At 44.4% G+C, this 27,878-nt stretch overlaps 1 protein-coding gene across 1 annotated transcript in view; it reads right to left on the reverse strand.

Moving 5' to 3' along the window:
- Nucleotides 1–27,878, reverse strand: part of ryr3 (ryanodine receptor 3) — a gene marked incomplete at its 5' end in the record, with an annotated part of 215,243 nt that overhangs the window by 146,585 nt on the left and 40,780 nt on the right. Inside the window, 12 exons of the mRNA XM_083643307.1 lie at nt 1,502–1,682; nt 4,001–4,122; nt 8,174–8,338; nt 9,408–9,564; nt 10,389–10,463; nt 12,217–12,310; nt 13,567–13,672; nt 19,039–19,151; nt 19,391–19,469; nt 19,914–19,988; nt 24,171–24,191; nt 27,364–27,468. Of these exons, the coding sequence (XP_083499433.1) occupies nt 1,502–1,682; nt 4,001–4,122; nt 8,174–8,338; nt 9,408–9,564; nt 10,389–10,463; nt 12,217–12,310; nt 13,567–13,672; nt 19,039–19,151; nt 19,391–19,469; nt 19,914–19,988; nt 24,171–24,191; nt 27,364–27,468 (1,293 nt within the window). The remainder of the gene's footprint in view (nt 1–1,501; nt 1,683–4,000; nt 4,123–8,173; nt 8,339–9,407; nt 9,565–10,388; nt 10,464–12,216; nt 12,311–13,566; nt 13,673–19,038; nt 19,152–19,390; nt 19,470–19,913; nt 19,989–24,170; nt 24,192–27,363; nt 27,469–27,878) is intronic.

The following is a 27,878-nucleotide window of genomic DNA, read 5'->3' on the forward strand; positions in this document are numbered from 1 at the left end:
ATAATTAGGCGGTGCTGATTCGGACAGAACAGCCACTCTGTTGTTCATATCGAGCCAGGTTTCGGTGAGGAACATTAAATCCAGATTATGACTGGTAATCAGATCACTGATGAGGAGAGATTTATTTGACAGCGACCTAACATTAAGGAGTGCGGCTTTAATATTTTTAGAGCCTGGAACTTCTATCGTTTGCTTCACAAGGGGAATGGAGATTAAGTCTGATTTAGAAACAGATCGTGTTGGGGGGAAAGTATTACGTCTGTATGAAATCAAGACTGGTATCGTATAAGGCTGTGGGACCTTGTTTCTATGGGGACAGGCCGGGATGAAAGACTGCTTTCCACGAGGGAAGGTGGCATGACATTCTATGCCATGAAGATATGAACAGCTGTAGCCTACCTGCTGGAAGGGAATACAAATATTGTGTATTGTTTTGAGGAGAGACCATTGCGGAGAGACTGACAGAACAGAGGCAATATCCTCACCTGTAGACCACGACATGCCACAGATGCAGACGCACGCTAAAAAGAAAAAAGGGGGAAAAAACGCGAAACTGCTGCGGGCATATTGCGAGAAAAACAGCAATATAGAGGTCCTCTGACAGGTCCTTAAGCTTATTATTATTTCCCTTAATTTTGCCTAATAATGTCAACATCGTTTGAGCATATTATAACCTACTTACTCATAAACTGTAGCACGGAGCATTCCTCCTGTTGCAGTCATGGATCGCATAGGCTACATTTTTACTTTCATTTATGCCTTTCCCCTTTTTATTTCTGTGACGGCCGTAACATCAAATCTATTAAAATATTCCTACAGTATATGGAGTTATGGATTTGTTGGGATATAATATATATATATAGATATATATATAGGCTATTTAGTAGGCTATAAATGCACAGGAATACTATAACGTTAGTGGTTTTTCGGAAGGGAAAGACGAGACTGCAGGAAACAGCGATCCCCCTTCCCCCCCCCCCTTGATTCCACTGTTGTATTGAATTATAGCCTATGCTTTGGTTAACTTATTTCTGATAGTAGAACTTCAATCTGGAGGTGGTTTCCCCTAAAAAAAATTATGAATGAGCTGAGCTTCGATCCGTCTTCCCGCAGGTTACCCTTTTAAACAGACATTGATTCGGGGCTGATACTACCTCCACTGGCGGAATGAAAGGCGGAACAAAATGACTCACCATTCCGTCCTTGTGACTTTTAAACAGGAGGCAAGGCTTAATGATGCCGCAACGATCGCGACTTTCACAGGCTGTGTAAAAGGGGCTAGTGAGTGACAGTGAGTAAGGCCCTAATCATTGCTGGGAGATGATTCCGCATACGTGAGCCGCAGCAACGACAAGGCACGCTCCAATGCTAGCCTGCTTTGTAGTGTTTCTATTAAGCGGGGGAAGGCTTTTCTGTAGAACATTTTATTCATATTCCACTTCAAATTAAGATCTTGCTGGAGCTTGGGCACAGAGAAAGGCTCCAACTGGTGGTCTCTCACCTCCTCTTTGAAGAGGTCTTGTCGTTTGATGAGTGAGCGGAGGAGACACTGCTTCTCCTCGTGTTCCAGCTCCTCCTCGGGCTGCTTGAAGTACTCGATCAGGTCATCCAGCGTCTGCAGCACCTCGTCCACGTGCAGGCCCACTGCCGTGCTCTCGCCCTCTGTAGTGCTGTCCAAAGCCCTGGGAAGAGGGGGAGGGGGTTGTATAGGGCATTAGAGTAAGTAATATTAACGTCATTGAGCATTTGACAGATGGCTAGGTGCAGGGAAGATCGAGGTTTTTAGCTCTACAAACTAGAGTTACCGGTAGTTTCGTTTATAGTCCTTTCGGAAATTATTTTTGCATCTGTGGCAGTCAGACAAGATAAGATACAATACAATACAATACAATACAATACAAACAGTTACATGTATGACAGATATAACAAATGTTTGATCACAAAGTGCTTACACCAACCCTAGTGAAAGATTATTATTATTATGTCTTCATAGTTTATTTAGCAGAGCTATACTGGAAGGTATAAAAGATCTCTGGGCACGGGAAGTCCGCAAAGGTACCTCCGTCCTAGAGCCCGACCGATATATCGGCCGATATTGGCCTATCACCACTGATATCGATATATTGGGCAATATTTGTATTTATTTTTTAACGCTCTAGCTGACGTGTATATTTAATAATTTTTCTTAACTCAAGTTCTATATATATGTATGCTATTGTGTTTTTGTATTCCTATTTATTTATAAGTAATAAAAACCCAGTGAAGTTTACTGTTTCAGTGCACTGATGTCATTTTGGACAATAAAGCTTATTGTTAAACTGTAAAATATCCTGCCTACATTACATATCTCAAGTCAGGTCAAGTCATATCATTTATCAAGTGTTTGATATTTGAGGGATCATTGCAAAAAATATGTGTAATATAATATGTAATGTAAAAATATCGGACGATGTATTGATATCTGATTTTTTTTCCTATGCTGATTGGTTGACTCCTGGAGGATTGGAGGATTGGTGCTATCGCTGATTGGCTGCTCTGGTGCCAAGCCCCTTCTTAACATCCGCAGTCTCAAGATGTCATCAGAGGCAGGTGGTAGCTAGCCCGTGCTGCTGCTCCTCTCACCGTTCACTCTTTCCAACACTCGTGTACTAGTAGAAAACTCTATTTACATGTTGTTTATTGTGGTACTGGACTCTACCAAATGTATTAGCTGTCTTGTAACAATGCCTTCTTCAAGCTTAGCTTCGTCTGGAGGCGTTAGCATGCTTGCTAATGCTTAACTCTACTGTGCTTAGGCTCAGGCTGTTAGCTTGTTGTTAGTCTGACAGTATCCAGCCATAGATAGATATCTACATCTGGTGCACAACTCTTGAAAATTAGTTAACGACCCCGCCGAGACCAAAACTAAATGCGTGACAGACATATGAATTGACCAACCACAGATGGCGTGATGCAACTCGTGGGGCGCCACATTTTGAACGATGCACCAATACACGCAGAGAGTCAGACTTCCGTAACAGCCCAGCCAATCAGATTTAACCATAGGAATTCCTACACCAAAAACCCGGAAATGCTGACTTGTGATTCAGACCCTCCATTGGTAGAAGCGTGCTGATGTAAGACATTGAGTCTGACCATATGAGACTAGCTTGTTGTTGTTGTTACGTTGTTAGCGTGAGTACCAGCATCACTGTTGTACATTTATCTACTGTGTGAAAATAAATCACATTACTTTTTGTAATTCTATAACCTGGTTTCCTGACGGGGCGGCTGTAGCTCAGGAGGTAGAGCGGGTCGTCCACTAATCGCTTTGGATAAAAGAGGTCGGTGGTTCGATTCCCGCCTCCTCCAATCTGCATGTCGAAGTGTCCTTGGGCAAGATACTGAACCCCAAATTGCTCCCGATGGTGTGCCAGCACCCTGCGTGGCAGCCTGCCGCCATCGGTGTGTGAATGGGTGAATGTACCTACTGATTGTAAAGCGCTTTGGATAAAAGCGCTATATAAATGCAGGCCATTTACCATTTACCATGTTGCGATCCAATCCTAGACTGGGTCCGGAGGCAGAAATAATCTCATTGGTCTACTGTCATTCTGACACTATTTACACAGGTTTTCAACATGGCTGTAGGCTTGCAAGGGTTTTTAAAAATATTTGTTTAATTCATTAATCGCTGCTGGCAGAAGTGAGAAAGTGAAAGAGAGCTGGAGCTGATGTCAGCAGATATTTACTGACCTATGGATGATAAGACAGAAAATGAGGGTGCTGAGGTGATTAAGTGCTCCCATCAGGGGGTGAAGGATGGGGGATAGGTAGGCCAGTGTTGGATTTTCAACCAGCATTCATTTGTGCATGAATGACATCACTGGTCCACTTAACTCAAATGAACTCTCAATAACTGTCAAACTAAACGAATGCCTGCAAAACTCTGTGTGTGTGTGTGTGTGTGTGTGCGCGCGCGCGCGTGTGTGTGTGTGTGTAAATTATCCCGTTCCATTACTTGATGAAGTTGCTGAAGAGGCTGGTGGTGTTGCGGATGATGCGTGCGGCGCGGGCCTCCTCGTGCTGACAGAGCTGCAGGGTCAGCCCATCATCCATGTGGCCCTCAGAATGCAGGCAGGCCTAGGCCAGGACACACACACACACACACACACACACACACACATACAGTCAGCATGTACTGTAGGCAGGCCTAGGCCAGGACACACACACACACACACACATACAGTCAGAATGTAGTGTAGGCAGGCCTAGGCCAGGACACACACACACACACACACATACAGTCAGAATGCAGGCAGGCCTAGGCCAGCCCAGGACACACACACACATACAGTCAGAATGCAGGCAGGCCTAGGCCAGGACACACATACATATACACACATATAGTCAGAATGCAGGCAGGCCTAGGCCAGGACACACACACACATATACACACATACAGCATATCATAATATTAGCATTAGCATTACCTGGCCACACACCACATTTATCAAGCTATATCAGCACAAGGCAAAATCTGATCAACGAATGGATGAAGAATTGAACGGTTACATGTTTTTATCACATTTCATGACCGATTTATAAAAGCATATAAGTAGGGCTGCAACTAACGATTATTTTATATTATTATTATAATTTTTATTGTTGATTAATCTGTCAATTATTTAATTAATCGATTAGTCATTTGGTCTATAAAAAATTCACAAAATGGTGAAAAATGTTGAGCACTTTTTCCCTAAAACCCAAGATGAATAAAAAAAGAAATAATAATAATTCATGAGACTTATAAAGCGCTTATAGAGACTTATAGAGACTTATATAGAGACTTATAATCTGTCTTTGGGTCCTTGAGTCTCCCGCAGTGAGAGGATCTACACCACCGCAGCCTGCTGAAACCTGATTCTCCCATAATGCAACATCATCATCAGATGCACCACAGGGAGCCTCGGGGCTGGAAACGGCAGACTGACCATTACTTCTCCACCATGCGGGGCACATTGGACGTGGGACTGGCCAGGTGCCAGCGTGAGGTGGCGTTTTTAATGTCCCTGGAGGTGCGCCCGGCCCTAATCCCCTCCTATCTCACCCAAAACTGTCACCCTCCCCGTGTGTCACCCTCCCCCGTGTGTCACCCTCCCCCATGTGTCACCCTCCCCCTTGGGCCATTAGCACATTTACATGCAGCTACTGTCTGATGTGTGCAGGCAAGAAGGGAGGGAGGGTTCAAATAGATAGCTCGCCCTCTGCTTTGATTGGATTACGTGCACTGCGCTTTGATTGGATGTCATGTGCTCCTGTGCACTGGACTTTGATTGGATGTCATGTGCTCCTGTGCACTGGACTTTGATTGGATGTCATGTGCTCCTGTGCACTGGACTTTGATTGGATGTCATGTGCTCCTGTGCCCTGCGCTTTGATTGGATGTCATGTGCTCCTGTGCACTGGACTTTGATTGGATGTCATGTGCTCCTGTGCACTGGACTTTGATTGGATGTCATGTGCTCCTGTGCCCTGCGCTTTGATTGGATGTCATGTGCTCTTGTAGACTGGACTTTGATTGGATGTCATCTGCCCCTGTTGAGTGAACTTTGATTGGATGTCATGGTCGTATTTACTGTGAATATGACATAAGTCCAATTGAACGCACAATGCATGTGGTATTCATGACAAGTTAAGTGGAAATTTCCTGATAGCGTCGAGTTCATGACTTGTGACGTGTCTTGTGAAGTTTTCAAAAAATGGCAGACGCCATGGATGTGGATGGAAAGTAAATGTTGTCATTTTATAATGTCTGAGGAACATGTTGCTATTCCTAACAGTCTCATATTTTTTCCCTCTGTCATTATACCTTTGTATTTCCTGCATTAACGTAGTTAGCTGTTCGCTAGCTAGTGTTAGCTAAATTGTTAGCCTCGGGGGCTTCTAGTCAACTGTGCATGCTCACGCCGTGACCACTTGAATGCCAAGCATGTGGTGCACACAGCTTCTGGTGTCGTTAACACGAGTTAACGACCTCCATTTGAAGGCAGTATTTGATTGGCTGTGATATGCTCCTGTGCATTGGACTTTGATGGGCTGTGATGTGCTCTGTGCACGGGGCTTTGATTAGTGATGTGCTTCTGTGCACTGGGCTTTGATTGTCTGGCATGTGCTCCTGTGCACTGGGCTTTGATTGGCTGTCATGTGCTCCTGTGCACTGGGCTTTGATTGGTTGTGATGTGCTCCTGTGCACTGGGCTTTGATTGGCTGTGATATGCTCCTGTGCACTGGGCATTGGCTGTAATGTGCTCCTGTGCACTGGGCTTTGATTGGCTGTGATGTGCTCCTGTGCACTGGGCTTTGATTGGTTGTGATGTGCTCCTGTGAACTGGGCTTTGATTGGCTGTGCCTGTGATGTAATCCTGTGCACTGGGCTTTGATGATTGGCTTTGATGTGCTCCTGTGCACTGGGCTTTGATTGGCTGTGCCTGTGATGTAATCCTGTGCACTGGGCTTTGATGATTGGCTTTGATGTGCTCCTGTGCACTGAGCTTTGATTGGCTGTGATGTGCTCCTGTGCACTGGGCTTTGATTGGCTCTCATGTGCTCCTGTGCACTGGGCTTTGATTGGCTGTCATGTGCTCCTGTGCACTGGGCTTTGATTGGTTGTGATGTGCTCCTGTGAACTGGGCTTTGATTGGCTGTGCCTGTGATGTAATCCTGTGCACTGGGCTTTGATGATTGGCTTTGATGTGCTCCTGTGCACTGGGCTTTGATTGACTGTCATGTGCTCCTGTGCACTGGGCTTTGATTGGCTCTCATGTGCTCCTGTGCACTGAGCTTTGATTGGCTGTCATGTGCTCCTGTGCACTGAGCTTTGGTTGGTCGTTATGTGCTCCTGTGTACTGAGCTTTGAGGTGACAGGCTGTCTAGGATGGTGCCATACACAGAAGGTTCAGAGCGAATACTTATTCTTATATCACTAAAGCAACAGGCCCGGGTTAGTTCGTTATTATGCTACATTCATTGGAGTAATCGGAAAAATTAGATCCAAAAATTCATGTGAACGGGCGCTCAACAACAACTCAGCAAAATGTTGGTACACAACTTGCCGGCTTGCCGTCATATAGGCAGAAACTATAGAGACAGAAACATGGCAGATGAAAGTAGATGCTTTGTTGATGGCAAGAAACGTTTTATTTTGCTGCTGATGTAATTTGTATGGTATTACAGTTAGTTGCTGTCCATGTAGAGTGGCCTAGATTAGTTAGGAAAGTTACTCATTAGCATTAATCTTGATTTGGTTTACTCATTCCGATCATTCCAACACTACAAGCAAATGAACACACAAACGTCGGAAGTATGACTTCCCTGCTTGGAAAATAGGACCTTCCGAGGAGCACATGAATGCAGCATTATACAAATGTAATTTCAACCATGTAATCTGATTGGTCTCTGACATGCTCCTACAGGACCGATAATTCCCCTCACAGTGCAGCTAACAGTGATTTAGCAAAGAATTAGTTACTATGGGAACTCTATGGTGAGCAGTGAGTGAGTTAATAAGTACCGTAAATTCCGGACTATAAGCCGCACCGGTGTATAAGCCGCACCTGCAAAGTTGACTATTTTTTACATATATAAGCCGCACCGGACTATAAGCCGCGGGTGTTTTAATGGTATTTTTTTTTTTTTTTTTTTGTGTTTTAATGTTTAATTACCATATGTAAGGGTTCATGCACAGAGGGGATTGTCGGGAAAGAGATGGCTGTTTGAGGAAGCGACCATTTATTAACATTTCAACAAAACAACATAACACAACACCACCTGTGTTGTTTTTTACAGTGCACACAGTGTCATACAGTGTCATACAGTGTGGTGAAAAGAGGGCAAGAGAGGAAATTAAAACAGAAGTGGATTTATAGTTAGAAAGAGTGCTAAAAAAAGAGATTTTTTTTTTTTTTTTGAAAAAAATCCATAGATAAGCCGCACCGTTATATAAGCCGCAGGGGCCAAAAAAGCCCAAAAAACGGGAAAAAAGGTGCGGCTTATAGTCCGGAATTTACGGTACCTGTCTCTCTGTCTGCTGTTTTTTATTCATACTGTACACTACAATGCCTGAGTGATGTCAGTGTGTATTTGAATGGTTCAGTGAAAAAGATGTGCTGATGCAACAGCATTTTCCTCTCACCCTTCTTTTCAGGGGTCCTAGGCGGGCAGATTTTGCATCGGGCGCCTGGTAGGACAGCCACAGCCCCGTGGCCAGGTGAGAGACGAAGCACACAGAGTCTCCGTACTTGATCTCTGGCACGCCCATGCCTTCGATGTCCCGCTTCGCGCCTGAGTCAACCTTTTCCTGCCACGTTCACACGCGCATACACACACACACACACACACACACACACACACACACAAACACACAAACACACACACAAACACAAACACAAACAGAGACAAATGACAAATGAAGATATATTATATTGTGATTAGATGGTAGTCAGAGAGGCAGGTTGAGGTGAGTGCATTCATTGGCCTGCGGGGGGAGATTGCTGCCAGCCTCATTTAGGGCTCAGTAAAGATGGAGCGATGCGGCTGATTACAGTGGACAGCAAGTAGCGGAACACATTAAATTTCATTATACCATGATCTGGGTGAATACTCTTTTCTGATTGGTCGGCAGGTGTGCATTAAAACCATATAACGCACACGTAGTCTGGCTCAAGTCTAATCACGTTGTAAATTAATCCACTACCTAGTCTCACTTGCCAGACTTCCCTCCCTTCAGGGAGAGAGTGTGGCAGCGTAGATCTCCACTGTGGACTTGCGGGGAAAAAATGCTCCGTTTGGTTTAACCTAGTCTCGCTTGCCAGACTCTCTCCCTACAACGGGGGATCCAATCATTTGCCCGTTTGTCTTGTTTATTTACTGTTCTATAAAAAACTGAAGATAAAATATTGAAGAAAAAATGGCCAACATGAATGTTTGCTGCAACATTTACAGCACGGTCTAATCATGGCTGTGAAAATGCCAATATGTTGGTGTTGGCCAGGAGCTCCTTAAGAGCTGCCAGCTTCCAGTCTTTCATGAGTCCAGAGAAGATATTTGGATATTACTTAATGAGGAGACTAAGAACATTTCTTATTTGCATCTGCACCCTGAGGGAGGGTGCAGATGGGGGGTCAGAGGGCACCTCAGCTAGTTGTGAAAGTATAGAGCTCAAAATACGTACTGTGGCACAATGGAGAGGACAATCCTGGTCGTATTAACATTCATAGCAGCATGGTGTGTCAATTTGAATAGTCATTTGGGTGGTAAACTAACAGTCATCACATCACTATCAAACTTCTTTGGCAGCATCTGAGATTGATCCCAGGACAGAGACGGAAGTGGCCTCTATCCATGCTACGTCTGTAAGGAGCGCTGACCTTGGAGGACCTGAAGCAGAAGGCGGTGGCCTTGGTGTCGGACTTCTCTCTGTCCTGCAGCACGAGCCCGCGCTCCTCGGTCAGGGCCAGGTAGTGGCCGGTAGAGAGGTGGCGTAGTCGGAAGGCCTGGCCCCAACGGATGTGGCTACAGCTCCAGCTAAAATGGGCAGAGAACAGGGGTGACAAATATGTTTAACTCAACCAACGAGATTGTTTCTACCTCCAGTCACCAGCAATGGGGCTTTAGGTTCCTGCGAATGGATGATGCAGTGTGGAAGTCGATGTTCAAATTTGCTCTCCGAGTTGAAAGCGGGAACATGAAAGTTAATAGAAGCACCTGTGACATTTCAAAGTCTGACAGTCAGCCCCTGTCAGAGCTACAGTGCATGTATACGTGACTGGAGGGGAATTGCGTGGGTGGCCACTTAAAGAAACTTTAAGGGCAAACAGAGGATAGAGAGAGAGAGAGAGAGAGAGAGAGAGAGAGAGAGAAAGAGAGCGAGCTTGAAAGAGAATGTAAACACAGTCTCACCTGACTGGAAGACTCAGCCTTCTAATTGGCTGTGCTCTCAGAAGAGGAGAAGCTAGCTCATAAAGAACCCACAGTAGCTGTGATGTCTGTTTCTATCTATGGCGTGCAGCTGACATCACTCAACACGAGTGGACCCCAAAGTGGAAACCAAATCGGTGCACAAATCAGGGTGGACGTGTATGTAGGGTCCGCGCTGAAGGGCTGGTCAAAATATTGTTGATTAAGCATATTGTCATCCACATGTTTATAAGTTTTCATATTAAAGATTACATTTTTGTTTTGGCTTTTGTTTTTAGGCCTGTAAAGTTGATTAAATGTAATTTACGGCCCTTTGCTTCTCACCCCTCGATATGTAATTTTGTTTACTCTGTGTGCGTGTGCGTGTGTGCGTGTGTGTGTGTGTGTGTGTGTGTGTGTGTGTGCGTGCATGCATTCTGGTCTGATCTCACCTGATCCTGAGAGGCTCCAGTCTCCAAAGTGAGCGGGCCTTTGACGCTCCCTTTCCCGTCTCGTAGTTGACTATCCTGAGAGCACAAAGAGGAAAGAGAGGGGCTCTATCACATCTTTTAAGCCACAGTGGGGGGTAAAATAACTGTTTACAGTACTGCTGATAACCTCAAAAATCTAATCTGAAAGCTTTTTTCTCATCTATCACCCCCAACAATATTTTCCCACTCACTGCAGGGATTTGAACCAGTGATTTCCCAGTCACAAGACCAGTTGGAAATGGATTGTACTGGGCTGAGTTACTGAGCGACTAGTGTTAATTTCATCAACGAACTACAGTATGATGAAAAGTGATTGTTGACTATCTATTTTCACTGATGAAAACTAGACGTTAACTAAATAAAAACAACGTTGTGATGACAAACCTACCTGTCAAATCTATTGACATTTTCATCAACGAATAAAAACTAGGCGAAAATGTGGGACAGGGTGGGAAGAATTGGGAAGAGATCCAACCAGAAGAGGAGGAGAAGATGATGTTAAACAGTTAAATCTGTCTGTATTGCACGTTCAAACTGTAATACCATTCCATAATAACAGATGAATAGATCTTTCCAATGGAAATTCTAAAGAAACAATAGCTACGGTTTTCTTTGTCTAAGATGAAACAAAAATACTATTAGTCGATTAAAACTTGACCAAACTAGAACGACCGCAAGGCGGACTTATGCCTCCGCCATTAGTTCATTCTTGAGTCCAAGTGGATGTTGGAGCCAAATTGGAAGAAATTGCATCAAGGCGTTTTTGTGCAGAATTGGATATTTGAGCCAAATGTGAAGAAATTTAGTCAATGTGTTACTGAGATATGGCGTTACCGAGCTTGAAAATGGCATTTGTTAGGTCACTGTGACCTTGTCCTTTGACCTTTGATAACCAAAATGGAATCAGTTCATCCTTGAGCCTAAGTGAATGTTTAAGGCGAATCTGATTAAATTCCGTCCAGGCGTTCCTCAGAGATGGCGTTAACAAGCTTGAAAATGGCGTTCGAGAGGTCACAGTGACCTTGACCTTTGACCTTTGACCACCAAAATCTAATCAGATCATCCTTGAGCCTAAGTGAATGTTTAAGGCGAATCTGATGAAATTCCGTCCAGGCGTTCCTCAGATATCGCGTTAACAAGCTTGAAAATGGCATTCGAGAGGTCACAGTGACCTTGACCTTTGACCTTTGACCACCAAAATCTAATCAGATCATCCTTGAGCCTAAGTGAATGTTTAAGGCGAATCTGATGAAATTCCGTCCAGGCGTTCCTCAGATATCGCGTTAACAAGCTTGAAAATGGCGTTCGAGAGGTCACAGTGACCTTGACCTTTGACCACCAAAATCTAATCAGATCATCCTTGAGCCTAAGTGAATGTTTAAGGCGAATCTGATGAAATTCCGTCCAGGCGTTCCTCAGATATCGCGTTAACAAGCTTGAAAATGGCGTTCGAGAGGTCACAGTGACCTTGACCTTTGACCTTTGACCACCAAAATCTAATCAGATCATCCTTGAGCCTAAGTGAATGTTTAAGGCGAATCTGATGAAATTCCGTCAAGGCGTTCCTCAGATATGGCGTTAACAAACATCCGTACGGACGGCCGTACGTACGTGACGGACAACCCGGATCCATAATGCCTTCGGCCTGGCTTCGCCGGCGGAGGCATAATAAAAACAGGATGAGGTTGACTAAATATCATAAAAGCTAATGCGGACATTTAACACAGGACTAAGACTAAGACTAAATTTTAAAAAATAGCTGACAAAGTTAACTCTATGAGCGACTAACCTCTGCTCCTCCTCGTCCTTCTCTGCTCCAGGGATGGTCAAACTCTCATCGTGACCGTGGCAAAGACGCATCACACTCCCACCAACCAGATACCCTGATAAAACAAATAAGAATAATCAAGACCCCTGACATTTCATTTATTTTCCCATTTCATCATGTGTAAATTCTCTGTTAGCTACTGATGTGCCTGATTTTCTTGTCAATTTTTTCCCCTCTCCTGTTTTCTCTCTAATTCACATATCGCTAAGTCCCGCCCTCGAACGCAGACGAGCCAATTACAGCCTAGAACTCCATAGAGAAGTAGTAGTCTGGGTGAACCCAGCCTTCAACGTGACGTCACAAACTATGGTTGTGTCTGTAATGCAAGGAAGCTTAATATCATCTAGTTACCTAACTAGATGATTGTTTAATTAGATGTCATTTTAATATAGGTGATTCAAAAATAACTTGTTTCAGACGTCCTTATTCTTGAAGGTAGCATCGCACGCGACAGGTGCTGTTTCCATTGAATAGACAGACCTTTTCTGACCAAGCTTGATGAAGTTGTTTCCCAAAGCATTTGGCAATAAATTAGTATAAAACTGCATGGCTGATGGCTGTTTTCTCTAACTATAATCCAAACAGGTCGAGGCTTCACAGGCGAACGTTTCATTGTTTTTACACTTTTAATTTGAAGGCGAAAAAGGGAAATGGTACGTGTGAAATGATAGAATTGACAGACCAGTGTCAATTCATTCTACTCAAACCATTTCCCATTTCGGCCTTCAAATTAAAAGCGTGAAACCAAGCTAACTTGGAACGTTGCATTTGACAAACAAATTGGTAACGTTAGTTAAGCAATGACAGCTTGTCATTTAATAAAGCACAGTTAAAACGAACTGACCTAGAAATGCCACCTATATTGCTCGTTCACTTGAGAATCAGACAGGCCCTATGCATAATAGTGCATAGAGGTGGAGGCATGGAGGCTGCGTTTACCCAGGGTAGAGAAGCAGCAGAAATCAGGATTTTCCTCGGTTTTTTGGGTGTTTCATACAGTTATAACTTGGAAAAAAGGTCAAACGATGTGCATGGGGGTAAATGCAACACTACGAGTGCCTGAGAGGCCAGGCAATGCATAATAATAAACTAATAAATGTAGATCCACATCACATCCACACGCTGCTCTTGGACATTGTTATCTTTTTGAGAGGAGCGTGGAGCTCTGCGGACCCTAGCAGACCCTAGCAGACCCCTTGCGAGCCCTGGCCTCACAGACCACCCGCAGCGCAGTAACCATACATTAACTTTATGAGGGTAAAGGGACATGACGTCTGTTGCTGCTGTGGATGCTTGTGGCTGTGGACTTGCCTACAGCCATGTTGCTGGCGGAGCAGGTAGGCTGGACATTCCACAGCGTCTGCATGAAGGAGGCGTCCACCATGATGTTGATGCCCCCATTGGAGATAGAGAGGTGCTGCAAGAGAGCAGCGGCAAGTTACTCACGGCTTTACACACGGGGAGGGGGATGCTCATCACAGTTGGTGTGTGTGTGTGTGTGTGTGTGTATATGTGTGTGTGTGTGTGTGTGTGTGTGTGTGTGTGTGTGTGTGTGTGTGTGTGTGTGTGTGTGTGTGTGTGTGTGTGTGTGTGTGTGCATGCGTGTGTGTGAGAGATAGCGAGAAAGTGAGACACACACAACCATAGAGTGCAACCGTGACTGCTCACTTTTGAATGGTTCCGGTTCCAGCAAGTGAATTTCCCATTAATTTCTCCACTGACATTTCAGAAAATCCTTCCATGAAGAGTTTTAAGACTGGAACCAAGCCAACCAGCTACGAGATGTATTGTGGCTGTAAAATATTTTATTTCAAGCCCCCCCCCCCCCAAAAAATTAAAGAAAATTATAAAGGCGATTTGTTTGTGTGTGTGTGTGTGTGTGTGTGTGTGTGTGTGTGTGTGTGTGTGTGTGTGTGTGTGTCTTTTCTCAGTTTTCCTTTTTCTCTCATATAGCTGGTTGGCTTGGTTCCAGGATTTAAACTCTTTAGATTAGGATTTTCTGAAACGTTAATGGAGACATGAATGGGAAATTAATTTCCTGGAACCGGAGGTGTTCAAAAGCGTGCGGTCACTGTTGCGCTCTATACCACATGGAGGAGGGAATAAAGAAACAGTTAATATTGGCTAACTGTTTCAAGAGTGAAACGTCAAACACCGCCACCAGGCAAGTAGAGAAAACTCTCCAATTGTCCAACCTCTTTGAAGAAAACACTTTTAGTCTATTATTTCTTACAAAAATGTAAATTCTACCATGACTCATGCCTTCCTTGCTGATGTTTGTCGCACCTCGAGGTGAACTTGGACCAGTGGGCGAGCCCACAGAGCGCGGGAAAAACTGCTGACAGAGAATCTGGACAAGACAACAAAGCAACAAAATGCCTCCTACCTCCCTAAAGTCTGATTTTTTGCAACATCCTCTTCTTGAATAGAGGGGCCGAATAGTTTAAAGTAAAAGTCTGGCAGTGCACCAGCTTTGATTTAATTGCAGATTTGCCTCCCTAAAGGGGCGGGGCAGACGCCAGCAGCCAGTGTTGCTCTCTATTCTCTGTCCTATGCTCAGCACGTCTCTCCCTTTAGCCATCTCTTCCTCTCTCTGCCTCTCTATTGTAATCTGTCTCCTCTCTCTCTCTTTCTCTCTACCCAGTAAGTTAATTAAGGTCGGCGCTGTACTTCTGCATAAGGGAGAGCAAATTAACTGTAAGCTCATCAGCCAGATAGATGCCCTCCATAAAAAGAAGAAGAAAAAAAGGAGTAAGCTTTACCGGTAGGCTAATCAGATTCCCATTACAGATAGCAGTTTCAAGTTCTCCTTTTTCTTCTGAATTGCCTTGTCGGTCTAAAGTTGGCTGGAGCGAGACCTGCACCCAAGAGCTATGAAAGTTTTCCAAGTGTCGTTTGAGAGCGAAGTGGATACCTGCATTCAGACGGGATCAGCGGCCTGCATAATCTCTGCAAAACACCCATCCCTCTTTGCATATGGCCTTCTCTACCATTCCCCCTGGAGGTCCCAACAGGCCGATACAGACCATTCTGTTCTGACACGTGAACGCTTGGCAGAGGAAAAGATATTACCTTCGACTCCGCCGACTCCCCCGAGTTGACTGATTCTGGTCTGGAGATTAGATTAGCACTAGATTAGATTCAAGTGGATGTATTGTCGCTAGATTAGATTCAGGTGGATACGTTGTTGTCACTAGATTAGATTCAGGTGGATACGTTGTTGTCACTAGATTAGATTCAGGTGGATACGTTGTCACTAGATTAGCTTCAGGTGGATACGTTGTCACTAGATTAGATTCAGGTGGACACGTCACTACATTAGATTCAGGTGGATACGTTGTCACTAGATTAGATTCAGGTGGATACGTTGTCACTAGATTAGATTAAAGTGGATACGTTGTTGTCACTAGATTAGATTCAAGTGGATACGTTGTCACTAGATTAGATTCAGGTGGATACGTTGTCACTAGATTAGATTAAAGTGGATACGTTGTTGTCACTAGATTAGATTCAAGTGGATACGTTGTCACTAGATTAGATTCAAGTGGATACGTTGTTGTCACTAGATTAGATTCAGGTGGATACGTTGTTGTCACTAGGTTAGATTCAGGTGGATACGTTGTTGTCACTAGATTAGAGTCAGGTGGATACATTGTCACTGGATGAGATTCAGGTGGATACGTTGTCACTAGATTAGATTCAGGTGGATACATTGTCACTAGATTAGATTCAGGTGGATACGTTGTCACTAGATTAGATTAAAGTGGATACGTTGTTGTCACTAGATTAGATTCAAGTGGATACGTTGTCACTAGATTAGATTCAAGTGGATACGTTGTTGTCACTAGATTAGATTCAGGTGGATACGTTGTTGTCACTAGGTTAGATTCAGGTGGATACGTTGTTGTCACTAGATTAGAGTCAGGTGGATACATTGTCACTGGATGAGATTCAGGTGGATACGTTGTCACTAGATTAGATTCAGGTGGATACATTGTCACTAGATTAGATTCAGGTGGATACGTTGTCACTAGATTAGATTCAGGTGGATACGTTGTTGTCACTAGATTAGAGTCAGGTGGATACGTTGTCACTAGATTAGATTCAGGTGGATACGTTGTTATTAGAGTCAGGTGGATACATTGTCACTAGATTAGATTCAGGTGGATACGTTGTCACTAGATGAGATTCAGGTGGATACGTTGTCACTAGATTAGATTCAGGTGGATACGTTGTCACTAGATTAGATTCAGGTGGATACGTTGTTGTCACTAGATTAGATTCAGGTGGATACGTTGTTGTCACTAGATTAGATTCAGGTGGATACGTTGTTGTCACTAGATTAGATTCAGGTGGATACGTTGTTGTCACTAGATTAGATTCAGGTGGATACGTGGTTGTCACTAGATTAGATTCAGGTGGATACGTTGTTGTCACTAGATTAGATTCAGGTGGATACGTTGTCACTAGATTAGATTCAGGTGGATACGTTGTCACTAGATTAGATTCAGGTGGATACGTTGTCACTAGATTAGATTCAGGTGGATACGTTGTTGTCACTAGATTAGATTCAGGTGGATACGTTGTTGTCACTAGATTAGATTCAGGTGGATACGTGGTTGTCACTAGATTAGATTCAGGTGGATACGTTGTTGTCACTAGATTAGATTCAGGTGGATACGTTGTCACTAGATTAGATTCAGGTGGATACGTTGTCACTAGATGAGATTCAGGTGGATACGTTGTCACTAGATTAGATTCAGGTGGATACGTTGTCACTAGATTAGAGTCAGGTGGATACGTTGTTGTCACTAGATTAGATTCAGGTGGATACGTTGTCACTAGATTAGATTCAGGTGGATACGTTGTCACTAGATTAGATTCAGGTGGATACGTTGTCACTAGATTAGATTCAGGTGGATACGTTGTTGTCACTAGATTAGATTCAGGTGGATACGTTGTCACTAGATTAGATTCAGGTGGATACGTGGTTGTCACTAGATTAGATTCAGGTGGATACATTGTTGTCACTAGATTAGAGTCAGGTGGATACGTTGTCACTAGATTAGATTCAGGTGGATACGTTGTCACTGGATTAGATTCAGACGTTGTTGTTCTCTAGTGATTGGAGTGGAGGCAATGTCAGACTGAAGAAGGAAATTGAGTATAAAGAGTTGATAATTCAGTCTGATATCAGGCTAGAATAAATAAGCCCCCCAAATGAGAACAGCGGAGAAAATTTGAACAAAGTGAGATCTGACAAGAAAGCCAGACAGATAAATGAGAAACCATAGAGAAGCGCCCAGACCGTCTGAAAAAACACACTGTACCAAAAGTAGGAGAAACTACCCAAACATTCATGAGAGAAACACTCTATATCCAGAGAGATGAGAGAGTCGGAGTGGAGGCCTGCTGATGGAATGAGACTTGGCCGTTTCCGCAGCAATCAACCTGTCACCTTTTGAAAACCGCATCACTACTCTGTCGGACTCCCTGCTGTTTCTCTGATGATGTCGCAGCGATGGGAGGGAGATTGAGGATAGGAACATAAGTATGTGATTGGCCATTGATGGAGGATGTAAGCTGCAGATAATATACAGGGGCGCTTTAGGAGATTCTCTGCCTTGATGGCCCACTACTTTTTTCAAGGAGAGTCACCTTGATAGATGTGCTTTGTTTACTAACATCGAAATCGGAATGCCTAGTGACCGTCAAATGACTTGAGGTGTTTTCAGCAAGCAATTCACCAGGAACATTGGAATAGCAAGCCACAGATGAAACAACTATAAATAAACCTGGTAGTATGTGTGTCTGACCTTGTAGCGATTAAACAAAGTTAAAAACAATATTGTACATAAATGTCTTTTTGCAAGTGCGCTAGTATTTATTTGAAGCTGAATAACATTAGCATAATCTCACAAATCATAAAACCTCCTAGCCAAAGGAGTGTCTCAATGTCTTTGCGCTGGACCTGCACTGCCTGTTTGTTAATGCACACTAATGTTCCTGGCTGACATCAAATTTTAGTGTCAGGTTACATTCAGAAACAAAATGACTCATTTGATATAACTACACAAGGGATGGTTTCTAAACTTTACAAATTCATTTCTGAACCTTATAAATCATTTATCACTTATCTGCTGTAAATGATGGAAAGATTCGTTGAGACATGGTGTGGGAAAATGTGTGTGGTATCTCGATCATCAATTAATACATTACTCCTCCCAACTGTGACCCACTGTATGTCCACTCAGTACCCTGGGCTCATGTATGCATGTGTAGTGGGAATGTCCTGTCAGATTCTGGAAGCAAATATCTCTCACTTTAAGTGAAATTAGATACCGAGGGATTAGGTGGCCATGTTGGAATTTTTCCAGAGCACCGGGGTACACCCCTACTCTTGCAAAGAGTGCCGATGGGATCTTTAATGACCACATAGAGTCAGGACCTGGGTTTAACGTCTCATACAAAGTATGCTGCTCACTCACAGGACATAGTCCTTGCCTCTGCCCTGGGGCATTGGGGATGGGGATATTATTCATGAGACCAGACAGAAGAGCACCTTCTACTGGTCCTCCAACACCACTTCCAGGACCAGATGGTCTGCCATCCAAAGACTGCCACAGCCAGACCTGCTTAGCTTCCCCAGCAAGCCCGCGATGTAACGCAGGAGCTGGTGTGGAGGTGTGTATGGGGTTGCCATTGGAGGGCGGAGGGAAATACAGGGGTTTGACAAAGTTTGAAGTTTGATAATGAGTGGGGCTATCAGACCATTCGGCTTACCAGGTATCTCTCTGTGGACACGCTGACGAGGATCAGGTCGTCACCGATGCGTACCTTCTCTCCCTCTGACCTCTGCTTGGACGCAGGGTGGATGGTCCACCAGCAAGCCTCTCCTACACACACACACACACACACACACACACACAAAAGGAAATTTTTCCTCCAAGCTCTGGCTTTCTCAAAAATGTTTACTCATTATTTGACGATGGCTACTGTAACCGTGTTCTTAACTAGTCCTAACTCCATGTTGATAAACTGGCCAACTCTATTCTGAGTGGCACAAAGCATAAAAATAGCCATGGTCTGTGGATGGATGTCAGTTTTGAAGGAGCACTGCTTCGTCATACTGTACCTATTGAATCCTCTTGGAGTCCGACATCGAAAGACAGCTTGTCCGTAAGAGACCTTGATGTCTTCAAACAGGTCAGGTACTGGTGAGGGCGAAATACCAATCAGTATTAGGTCAGGAGGAGATATACAAGTATCTGTGCTTTTACTTTGAGCTATGCTGTCATCTAAATGGATGGACAACCCTTAGATTCAGTCAAAGCTATCCTCCATCTACGCTGCCTGAAATGTTCCCTGTTCATAACATAGATAACAAGAGAGAACAAGCCAGCACACTAAAGGTCCTTTTCCAAGTTTAATCTGTCATCTGGGCAGGAGCAGCAACGAACGTTTCAGCCCACAGGCCTTCATCAGCATTCACAATGCTACAGCGCTACACAGTCACACTCAAGCAATTGCGATGTCATCAGCGATGACGTCATCAGTGATGTCATTCGAGTAGTTGTGATGCCATCAGAGATGCCATCGGTAGCTTTACTTTACATTATATGAAATTATACTGTTAGGTATATAATTTTGATACTCACCATACCACTGAAGGAGTGGCGCAGGAGGATGGCGTGACCGTAGAGCAGAGTCCGGTGTCCACCCCCCTGTCCTGCCTGCCAGGAAGTAAACAAACATCATACGTAGGTAGGACTGTATTGGGATTTATCTCAATACAGTGAGTTGTTTATATTTCTGGCCGAGTGTGGAGAGACTGTACAGGATTTTCTTTAGTCTAATAAATAGTATAATAAAGCATTTTCCCTCCCTTATTCCAAGTGCAACCGGATAACAGACAAACAACAAAACTCCACACCATCAAACAAACAAAACAACAAATGCAACCAGGTACCACAACCGTCACACAGCTTTCCCATTCCGCTGACGCAGAAGAAAAAGAATAATTTCAACATAGTACCACGGCCGAGGAAATGTGGAGAAAAGGTGGAGCTAAAAAAAAGAGAGCGGGAGAGAGGAAAGATCCCCCCCTCCGCACTGAGGCGAAAAAAATATTCTACTTACCCCTTTAATCGACCTCTAGAGGCATGGGGGAAAAGTAGTAGTTACAGTGAGGAGTGAAATCTAAATTGAGGTCTTTCTATTATAGCACAAACTTGAGATGGGTAAGACTAGCCTGGGTAAACCCAGCCTCCACGTGACCTCTATGTGCTATCAGTCAGCACATAGAGGTCACGTGGAGGCTGGGTTTACCCAGGCTAGGGTAAGACAGCATAAAGTACATTGTATTGGATAAACATTTCAGGACAGGGTAAGCCTATGGAGCAGTGTTGGGGTTACTGACAATTTAAAGTCAAGCTGAAATGGCATTCCCAGGGTATGTGATTCAGGGTGAAACAGGGTAGAGAGGCGAGACATAGCGTGTGTGGAGGAGTTTGATTTGACTGTTGGAAAGTGGGCGTGTCTGGAGTGAGGGACTCACTGGACTCACTTCACTGAATGTGAGGAGGCAGGCGACTCGCCTGAGCAGAGGCACAGTCTGCTAAATAATATATTTTACTGGACAAATCTGAAACCTACCGGCACGTTTCAATAACAGTCCATGCACAAACACAATATAATGTAAATACAGCCCTGTGGACTGCATACTCGCTGGCTGGTTCACTGTGCCGAGCCCCAGAGCAGAGTACCGGGTGGTCGGCTCCCTCCGGGCGGGCAGCCTCCCCCTACCCAAGGCAGAGTGCTGGCTGCCGCTGTAGGCACCGGTCTTGAAGCGTGCAATGAGCTGCGGTAAATAGCAATATTCCTGGAATGCAAGTTAACGAGCCAATTACTGTACATGTCTTTCCATTCTACATTAAATGAAGACATTAGCATTATTTTGATTTGGTATGTTACATACTTGTTGGCTAAGTATATTAACATTTATGGGCTAGAAAAGTTTGCCCATGTAGGCAGCCATGTTGCCTGCTCGGAATTTTTCTCCTAGCCATGAAGATTGATTGACAGCTGTCATGTCATGATATTATTGGTTGAAATTAGGTTGAAGTTTGATAGTACTACCTGACGTCAGCACACTGTATACAGTATATCGTTAACTTATGAATGAACTCAGCATGGTTGACGCTTTTGATGGGAAAAACCAAAGAAATTGGCTTTTGTGAGTTTTTTGGCATACATTCTTAAATAGGTGCACTGTATAACCAGGGATGTGATCTAAAATAGTTAAAACGTAATTTTTCATTTCAGCTCGACTTTAAGGTTTTGTCATCATATGAATTGAAAGTGGAATGAAAGACAATTGACCTCATCACTCAATAGACTGGGTGAAAATGCATCGCATCACAGACACTCATATTGAATTGAGAGTGATTGAGCAATTGAGAGTGTCCAATCCACATGACTGGGTGGAGAACCACGCCAACAACCTCCGATCTCCAGGCAGGAGCGTGAACAAACCTAGGTCCTTCTCGCTGTGAGGCGACACTGCAGTGTTTATCCAACAAGCAATGCCATGGGGGCTATCTTCTTTCTTGTCCAGTTGTCAGCGTTAATTTGCACGTTTTGCCCGCGGGGTCGCATTTAAGCTGACCTAAAGGGAACTCCCGACTCTCCCCTGAACATGACCCCTTGCTAATCCGCCCCCCTTTGCTACCAAGTCTCTCCCAGCTGGCTTGTGGAAGACAGACGCAAATGGAAACGGAGGTTCGATCAAAAGAAAAAATGGGAAGAGTATCCCTGCAACAGCTGGGAGTGGTGAGAGATGGATGGTGGGGAGAAAGAAAGAAAGAGGGAGAGGAGGGGCGCTGTATTTCAGGCTGTCGTGCTGACACATCAGTGCCAGGAACTGTGACCTTTGGTTTGGTGGGAGTGCCCCTCCTACTGTAAAATTACTGTATCCTAGAGCAGAGAGAGAGAGAGAGTGTGTTATAGAGAATTGGAGTTTGTGTGCGTGCATGCATGTGTGTGTGTTAGGGGAGGAGGTGGGGCAGAAGAGATTGTTCTGTCAATCAACCGACCTGCTAAGTGATGAAAACATAGACACCAAATCATCCATGTGTCCTTAGTAGATCATTGGCTCTGGTGCTTAAAAGGGAGGCTCAACCCGCTTTGCATCATTACAATGTCAGTCATTATGCAGATGGGCAGCCTTGACCTTGTCTTCATGTTTTCCTGCACGGAGAGTGTCCAGAGTTTATTCCAGCACTTCCGTGTCCAGAATGTTGCAACAGGAAAGTTGACCAAAGGGACAATCTTCCTTTACAGTCTTTGACAGCCTGGCTTTATGAGAGTAAAGCAGCACCTGCATTCTCTGCGCCAGAGCCTGACAAAGCTAGCCAAACTTGAACGGTCGTTCAGGCCGGAATTACAGCTCGGAAATTCGGGTATCATTCTAGAGCTCCGGTTTCTCCGAGTTGACAGACACAGCCACATCAAAATGGCAACTTGCATCGTTAATGTTAATCACATAATTATTATAAAGACGTTTGTTGACGTTTTAACACACAATTTGAGGTCTTAATGATGTACAGTAATGTTAACGTTTCATATGTGTTTGTGTCATCTGTGTTTCGCTCTGTGTGAAATTCAGCATTCAGCATGTTCGGTTAGCATTGTTCACTAGTAGGTAGCTTAGCTACCATGCTAACGCGGGTTGCTATAGCAACAGTTTGGGTTTTCCCCCCGAGCGGGAGGTGCAGTGAATGCAAATCTGTCCGGGCCGGCGGTTCCGTGTTGAAACTTACGGCGGTCCGAGTTGTCTTGAACGGAGTATAAGTTCACTTCATATTACTTCTTATTAGGGAAATAGCTCAGTAATCAATTTTTCAAGGCCGCAGAGGAGAGCGGGAGGTCGACGCCAGACTCATTTGCTAAATACCATCTGATATATGGATCCTCACGTGCATATATGTTGCATGAACGGTCTGAAATCAAGACTGATTCCAGGACATTTCCTCCTGTTGAAATCAAGACTGATTCCAGGACATTTCCTCATGTCGATACCCTTGAAATTCATTGATGTTAGAGATCAAACAAAGAGAGAACGGAGCAACACACACCAATAACAATGAAGTAAGTTTTCAACCAATGGGTGGGTTTTCAGATCCTTTCATGTAGAAAATAAGAGTAATTATGACAGCTCATTACTTCCCTTGGAAAGCAAATTCCCACTAAATAAATAAATAAATAAACAAACAAACAAACAAACAAACAAACCTTTAGAGAGATTTGTGATTTTTTTTTGTCACCCTCGAGTATTTTGTTAGCTATCTACGAAGGCTTGCATTTTATTGCATTAAAAGAAAAAAGGATGACTGAACGAGAATGCGGACACTTTCACCCAAAAATGTTTGCACACTTGCACACAAAGTTGTCTTGAAAGAGGACAGGCAAAACATCTGAGTCATGTGGACAAGGTGACAGCACCAAAGGATGTCTATTTCAAGATTGCCATCAATTAAGTTCAGAGGGAAAGTTGGGCGTCATTCTGTGACAAGCTGAGTGATGGTCTGCAGACTGGCTGAGAGACAGAGAGCTCTGTGCAGCAGTTAGGTGAAAGCTTAATTTACGCTTCAGCTGGAGGCAGGCATCGGTGACTTTATGAATGCCATATTCAAGTAAATCCACCCAGCACTAAAAGGAGCTAAATGTGTCCTTTTACTTCTACTTGCTCAATCTCTCCCTACTACCACCTGTGTAAGTTGTAAATCAGACTGATGACAATCATGAAATAGGCAACACTTTGGAGTGAAAGTGACGAAAGTTGAAACCTTTCGTTGGGTCAGTACAGCTGTCATGCACAGCGACAACATGATGGATTAATGAATTGGCGGACCTACCCATTGCTCAAGGTCGGCACTCTAGTAACACACAAATACAAACGAAAAGAGCATTATTTGGATGTATGGCAGTCAATTACAGTCTGAGAGCAACAATTGAGAGAAATTGGCCTTTGTTGTGTGAAGGAGGGGCGGTGGGGATGATTTATTAGCCTAGCTATTGTACAAGAGCGTTTGTATTCTAGCCAACATCATGTTGTCTTGCCAAACGAGGCCAGCCAACAATGTTGCACTGTTGAGCACAATAGAGCTGAACAGTTATGTCATGTGACATATCTTGCCCCGGAAGTGAGTTTCCCATTCATTTTCTCCAGACATATCTCTAAACATTTGAAAAATCCTTATATAACGAGTTTGCAGGCTGGAACCAAGCCAACCCGTGACCTACTGAATCGGGCGTGAGTGACCATAAAATATTTCACTTTGAGCAAAAACAAAAAATAAAGACATTGAAAAAATTAATGGGCTCACTTCCAGGGCAAGAGATGTCACGTGACTCTTTAGCTCTATAACAAATCTGCTACCCAGGCTAAGAACAATAGCAGCGCCAGGGTCTAAAGTGTGCACTTGAAATTGAAGAGCTGTCTGTGCAAGAGCTCTATACTGTGCATGGAGGTACAGCAGCAGCCAGAGTAGCAGCCTCCCAACGCTGCTATATCCTGAATTAGCACTGTGGGATTAATATTGCACGTGTAGCATTATAGCAAGAATGTAAACAGTGGGGATTCTACAATAACTACATCTGTACCTCACAATGATTCATGCAACTATAGCTTATCATCTCTGTTCCTTGGATACCAGTGGTCTACCTACAACAATAATAATAGCGATGATGATGATAATAATAATAATAATAACAATGGTAATTTGTTGCAGAGTTTAGGAGCTCTGATGGCAAAAGCATCATCAACTTTTAGTCTCGTTTGGAGAGGTGAGACAGAGAGTCAACACAGACCACATGGCTCCAGTAGGCCCAGTGATGAACGAAACCATCGCCACAACCAAGCAGCTTGAGTCTTGGCTACTAGGTGGTATGCAGTGGTTCATTTCAAACTTAACAAGGGGGCGTTGGAGAGCTGAAGCACGGTTTTCTCTTCATGTGTCCACAACACATACGAGGAGGATGCATTTCTTATTTCATGGGAACAAGGGCGGTGCCATCCCCTCTCGTCAAACGGTAGTCTGGGCTGAGAGTGGGGCGGTGCCATCCCCTCTCGTCAAACAGTACTCTGGGCTGAGAGTGGGGCGGTGTCATCCCCTCTCGTCAAACAGTACTCTGGGCTGAGAGTGGGGCGGTGCCATCCCCTCTCGTCAAACAGTACTCTGGGCTGAGAGTGGGGCGGTGTCATCCCCTCTCGTCAAACGGTACTCTGGGCTGAGTGTGAGACTGGTCGTCATGTGAGGTGATTGCATTGGAGCGCAGCGGCTTGAGTGGACACGGGACACCCGACGGGTTTACAGACCACACCAGGTGCCTCACCCCGCCGCCCATCACACCCTCACGTAGCCCCTTTTGGGACGTGTCTCATCTAACTGTAACATAGTTATCAGTTACCCTCCACAGTCCCTTGTCTAAACGCTAAGTGAGGCCTGGGAAAAAGTCCCAAGCAGCAGAACATACCAATCCGCTTGTTGTACAAGTGTCGCAGAGACATTCCAAAGCCACCTACCAAAGCAGAAGTCTTCATTGACTAGATCCGCCGGGGTTTGAAAGCTCGATGCTGACAATAGTAGCTCTTTTTATCCTAATTCTGTGCCAGTGATGTTATTTTTCCCAGCTATTCTTCTGCGTTTGTGCCGGATGTGCCCAGCAATCACAGCGCTCCACAGTACCCCTCTAGTCGGAAGCTATATATAGCTATAATATAAGCTATATAGTGTGTGGAGCGGGAGGAGAGATGCAGTCTGCTGCTAACGTGTTAATCAAGTGAACAGAGGGGCTGTGTGTGGAGCTGGAGGCAAGGGGAGGAGAGATGCAGTCTGCTGTTAACGTGTTAATCAAGTGAACAGAGGGGCTGTGGAGCTGGAGGTGAGGGGAGGAGAGATGCTGTCTGCTATTAATGTGTTAATCAAGTGAACAGAGGGGCTGTGTGTGGAGCGGGAGGTGAGGGGAGGAGAGATGCTGTCTGCTGTTAACGTGTTAATCAAGTGAACAGAGGGGCTGTGTGTGGAGCTGGAGGTGAGGGGAGGAGAGATGCTGTCTGCTGCTAACGTGTTAATCAAGTGAACAGAGGTGTGTGGAGCGGGAGGTGAGGGGAGGAGAGATGCTGTCTGCTGTTAATGTGTTAATCAAGTGAACAGAGGGGCTGTGTGTGGAGCGGGAGGCGAGGGGAGGAGAGATGCTGTCTGCTGTCAACATGTTAATCAAGTGAACAGAGGGGCTGTGTGTGGAGCTGGAGGCGAGGGGAGGAGAGATGCTGTCTGCTGTTAACATGTTAATCAAGTGAACAGAGGGGCTGTGGAGGCAGCAAAGCACTCACAGGTCACTCCTCTCTTTCATTATCGGAGCTTTCTGATCTCTCTTTTTTTGCAAAACAGGAAGAGGAGTTCCAGCGAATGAAAAGAGACAGCTTCTATTCTTCTATTCTAGATTCAATTACAATTCTTGGTGTTGTAGTAGCTCAGAGTATGTCCATCAGTAGGTGGCCTGACAACCTGATCTAAAGCCTGAGGTGACTTATTGACCTAACTCACTCTTTGATGTCACACATTCACTTATCAGACTCAAACTTTCACTGCAAAAAAGAAATACCTTACCGTAGAATTTAATTCAAGCAATAAGTTGTCAGTCAACTACATTTTCATACTACTAGGCCCTATAATCGGATTTAAAAATGTCTTCTATTTATACACAAATATTAAAGATGTTAACGTTAGCCAATCAACAGGGTCCAGTATTTTAACTTAATTTTCAAGTTCATTCAATACCCTTTTAGCTAAAGAATTTGATTGATTCTTCCCTGAGCCATAGTGGATTTGAAAAAAATAAAAAATAAAATAATAATAATAATAATAATATGTGACCAGACTGTAACTGTAACTATTTCTCACTCAACTAAGAGAGAATGACAAGGTCATTTTGTAGCGGAGCGCTCCTTGAAGACTGCAGAGTGGTTTATGTATGTGTGTTTATGCAAGTGTGTGTCTGTGTATGTGTGTGTGTGTGTGTGTCTCTCTGGTGAACAATACTCACCCCCTCGTTGCTCTGCCCAGTTTTAGCCAGCATCTCCTGCAGGGCACGCACTGACAGGGACTGCTCCAAGACAAAGCTACAAATGCACAGGTCTGGAGGAACATACTGCAGGAAGGAGAGACAGCAGAGAGGAGAGGAGAGATGAGAGGAGAGGAGGGGAGTAGAGAGGAGAAGGGAGAGAGGAGGGAGAGGAGAGGAGAGAGAGGAGGGACAGAAGAGGAGAGAGAGGAGAAGGGAGAGAGGAGGGACAGAAGAGGAGAGAGAAGAGGAGGGAGAGGAGAGACAGAAGACGAGAGAGAGGAGAGGAGAAGGGAGTGAGGAGAGGAGATGGGAGAGAGGAGGGAGAGGAGAGGAGAGGAGATGGGAGAGAGGAGGGACAGAAGAGGAGAGAGAGGAGAGGAGAAGGGAGAGAGGAGAGGAGAGAGAGGAGAGGAGATGGGAGAGAGGAGGGACAGAAGAGGAGAGAGAGGAGAGGAGAAGGGAGAGAGGAGAGGAGATGGGAGAGAGGAGGGACA

Source organism: Poromitra crassiceps (genome assembly GCF_964638095.1).
Source record: "Poromitra crassiceps genome assembly, chromosome: 9".
NCBI lineage: Eukaryota > Metazoa > Chordata > Actinopteri > Beryciformes > Melamphaidae > Poromitra > Poromitra crassiceps.